The sequence below is a fragment of the Muscardinus avellanarius genome, assembly GCF_963383645.1.
Source record: "Muscardinus avellanarius genome assembly, chromosome: 6".
NCBI classification, from domain to species: Eukaryota; Metazoa; Chordata; class Mammalia; order Rodentia; family Gliridae; genus Muscardinus; species Muscardinus avellanarius.
Genome location: NC_137791.1, coordinates 45,865,019 through 45,868,854, shown reverse-complemented (window position 1 = coordinate 45,868,854; position 3,836 = coordinate 45,865,019). Strand labels below are relative to the sequence as shown.

Here is a 3,836-nt window from a genome sequence, read left to right as displayed (position 1 = left end):
TTCCACTCAGGATCTCCCACAAAAAAATTAAATACTTAGGAATAAACTTGACCAAGGAGGTAAAAGATCTCTACAAAAAAAAAGAAATTATAAAACACTGACAAAAGAAATCGAAGAAGATCTTAGAAGATGGAAAGATCTTCCATATTCATATCATTAAAATGGCCATCCTTCCAAAAGTGATCTACAGATTTAACACAATGCCCATTAAACTACCAAGATCATTCCTCCCAGACATAGAAAAAACAGTCCTTAAATTTATCTGGGTCTCTCGAGCCACCCCACAGCCAGACCCCGCACCCCTGCCCTGCTCCATCGCGCTTGCCACCGCCTGTCCTGCAAGATGCCGGAGGAAGTTCACCATGGAGAGGAGGAGGTGGAGACCTTCGCCTTCCAGGCAGAAATTGCCCAGCTCATGTCTCTCATCATTAATACTTTCTATTCCAACAAAGAGATTTTTTGGGGGGAACTGATCTCTAATGCATCTGATGCCTTGGACAAGATTCACTATGAGAGCCTGACAGATCCTTCCAAATTGGACAGTGGTAAAGAGCTGAAAATTGACATCATCCCTAACCCTCCAGAACGAACCCTGACTTTGGTGGGCACAGGCACTGGCATGACCAAGGCTGTCCTCATAAATAACTTGGGAACCATTGCAAAGTCTGGCACTAAAGCATTTATGGAGGCTCTTCAAGCGGGTGCTGATATCTCTATAATTGGGCAATTTGGTGTTGGATTTTACTCTGCCTACCTGGTTGCTGAGAAAGTGGTTGTGATCACAAAGCACAATGATGATGAGCAGTACGCCTGGGAGTCGTCAGCCGGGGGCTCGTTCACAGTCAGGGCTGATCATGGTGAGCCCATTGGCCGGGGTACCAAGGTGATTCTCCACCTCAAGGAAGACCAGACCAAGTACTTAGAGGAGCGGTGGGTCAAAGAAGTGGTGAAGAAGCACTCGCAGTTCATTGGCTATCCCATCACCTTCTACTTGGAGAAGGAGCAAGAAAAGGAAATCAGCGATGATGAGGCAGAGGAGAAAACAGGTGAGAAAGAGGAGGAAGAAAAGGATGATGAGGAGAAGACCAAGATTGAAGATGTGGGCTCAGATGAGGAGGACGACACTGGGAAAGATAACAAAAAGAAAACCAAGAAGATCAAGGAGAAGTACATGGACCATGAAGAACTGAACAAGACCAAGCCCATTTGGACCAGAAACCCAGATGACATCACTCAGGAGGAGTACAGAGAGTTCTACAAGAGCCTCACCAACGACTGGGAAGACCACTTGGCTTTCAAGCACTTCTCTGTAGAAGGCCAGTTGGAGTTCAGGGCATTGCTGTTCATCCCTCGGCGGGCTCCCTTTGATCTCTTTGAGAACAAGAAGAAGAAGAACAACATCAAGCTCTATGTGCATCGTGTGTTCATCATGGACAGCTCTGAAGAGCTGATCCCCGAGTACCTCAACTTTATCCGTGGTGTTGTGGATTCTGAGGACTTGCCCCTGAACATCTCCAGAGAAATGCTGCAGCAGAGTAAGATCTTGAAAGTCATCAGCAAAAGTATTGTTAAGAAGTGCTTAGAGCTATTCTCTGAGCTGGCGGAAGACAAAGAGAACTATAAGAAATTTTATGAGGCCTTCTCTAAAAACCTGAAGCTTGGAATCCATGAGGACTCTACTAACCAGCGCCGCCTTTCTGAGCTGCTGCACTATCACATCTCACAGTCTGGAGATGAGCTGACCACTTTGTCTGAGTATGTCTCGGTCTGGAGCTGACTGAGGATGAGGAGGAAAAGAAGAAAATGGAGGAGCTCAATGCAAAGTTTGAGAACCTCTGTAAACTTACGAAAGAAATTTTGGATAAGAAAGTTGAGAAGGTGACAGTCTCCAATAGGCTTGTGTCTTCACCCTGCTGCATCGTGACCAGCACCTATGGATGGATGGCCAACATGGAGCGGATCATGAAGGCCCAGGCCCTCAGAGACAACTCCACCATGGGCTACATGATGGCAAAGAAGTACCTGGAGATCAACCCCGACCACCACATCGTGGAGACTCTGCACCAGAAGGAAGAGGCTGACAAGAACAACAAGGCCGTCACGGACCTGGTTGTGCTGCTGTTTGAAACTGCACTGCTGTCTTCTGGCTTCTCCCTGGAAGACCTCCAGACCCACTTCAACTGCATCTACTGCATGATCAGGCTAGCCTAGCCATTTATGAAGAAGAAGTAACAGCCAAGGAGCCCAGTGCTGCTGCTCCCGATGAGATTCTCCCCCTCAAGGGGGATGAGGATTCATCCCGCATGGAAGAAGTAGATTAGGATTCCCTCAAGGAAGCCGACACCCTCTGTATAGTGTCCCCATGGCTCCCCAGGAGCCTGGAATGGCCCTGTCCCACCTGGCTCCCTCTGCTCATGTCTAGTGGTTTTCTTTCTTTCCTGTTCTTGTGTCTTGACAGGAAACAAAGCCCTGTAGCCCTGTCCTAGACTTGGCTTGACATGCAGGGTTGGATGTTGTGTTTGTTTTATTTTGAAATTAAAAGTATGCAAAATAAGGAATGCAGTTTTATAAAAAAAAAGTTTGTCTGGAATAACAAAAAGTCCAGAATAGCCAAGGTAGTTCTCAGCAACAAAAACCACGCAGGAGGAATCACAATACCTGATTTTAAACTATACTACAAAGCCATTGTAATAAAAACAGCATGGTACTGGCAAAAAAAAAGATACATAGACCAATGGAGCAGAATAGAAGACCCAGAAACAAGTGCACACGCTTTCAGCCAATTGATTTTTGACAAAGGGGCCAAAAACCATACACTGGAAAAAACAGCCTGTTCAACAAATGGTGTTGGCAAAACTGGTTAACCATATGCAGAAAATTGGAAATGAATCCCACTTTCTCACCCTGCACAAGAGTCAATTCAAGATGGATCAAAGACTTGGAAATCAAACCAGAGACCTTAAAGCTCCTTGAAGAGGGCATAGGTACAACACTGCAACACATAGGCACAGATAAACACTTTCTCAACAAGACCCCAAAGGCACAACAAATTAAAAGGCAAATCAATACATGGGATTGCACGAAACTGAAGCGCATCTGTTCAGCAAAGGAAACTATCAAGAACCTCAATCAAGAGCCAACAGAATGGGAGATTTTTGCCACCTATACCACTGATAGAGGACTAATATCTAGAATGTACAGAGAACTCAAGAAACTCAACACTAAGAATACAAAGCATCCAATAACAAAATGGGCAAATGAACTAAATAGACACTTCACAAAAGAAGAAATTCAAATGGCCATAAATGCATGAAAAAATGCTCAACATCACTGGCAATCAGAGAGATGCAAATCAAAACTACCCTGAGATTTCACCTAATCCAACTAGAATGGCAATCATTCAAAACACAAACAACAGATTCTGGCAAGGATGTGGAGAAATAGGAACTCTAAGACATTGTTGGTGGGATTGCAAATTAGTGCAACCACTTGGGAAAACAGTATAGAGAATTCTCAGATTAATGGGAACAAATCTACCATTTGATTAATCAATACCACTTCTGGGTATCTACCCAAAAGATAGGAAACCAAACTACCAAACTAATGCATGTTTATCTATGTTCATAGCTGCACAATTCACCATAGAGAAACTATGGAACCAGCCAAGATGTCCATCAACAGAAAAATGGATTACAAAACTGGGATATGTACACAATGTAATTTTACTCAGCCATTTAAAAAAAAACCTCAATTACATCATTTTCAGGGAAATGGATGGAACTGGAGGACATTATGCTAAGTGAGATTAGTCAGTCACAAAAAATAAGAAAGCAGAT

The 3,836-nt window shown here is 43.9% G+C and overlaps 1 protein-coding gene across 1 annotated transcript; it reads left to right on the top strand.

Moving 5' to 3' along the window:
- Positions 1-343: 343 nt before the first annotated feature.
- LOC308264027 (heat shock protein HSP 90-beta-like) lies at positions 344-2,321 on the top strand (the record flags this gene model as incomplete). The annotated part of the gene is given in 3 exon segments (XM_080697178.1): positions 344-1,737; positions 1,770-2,203; positions 2,206-2,321. Coding segments are annotated over 3 exon segments (1,944 nt in total).
- Positions 2,322-3,836: the final 1,515 nt, after the last annotated feature.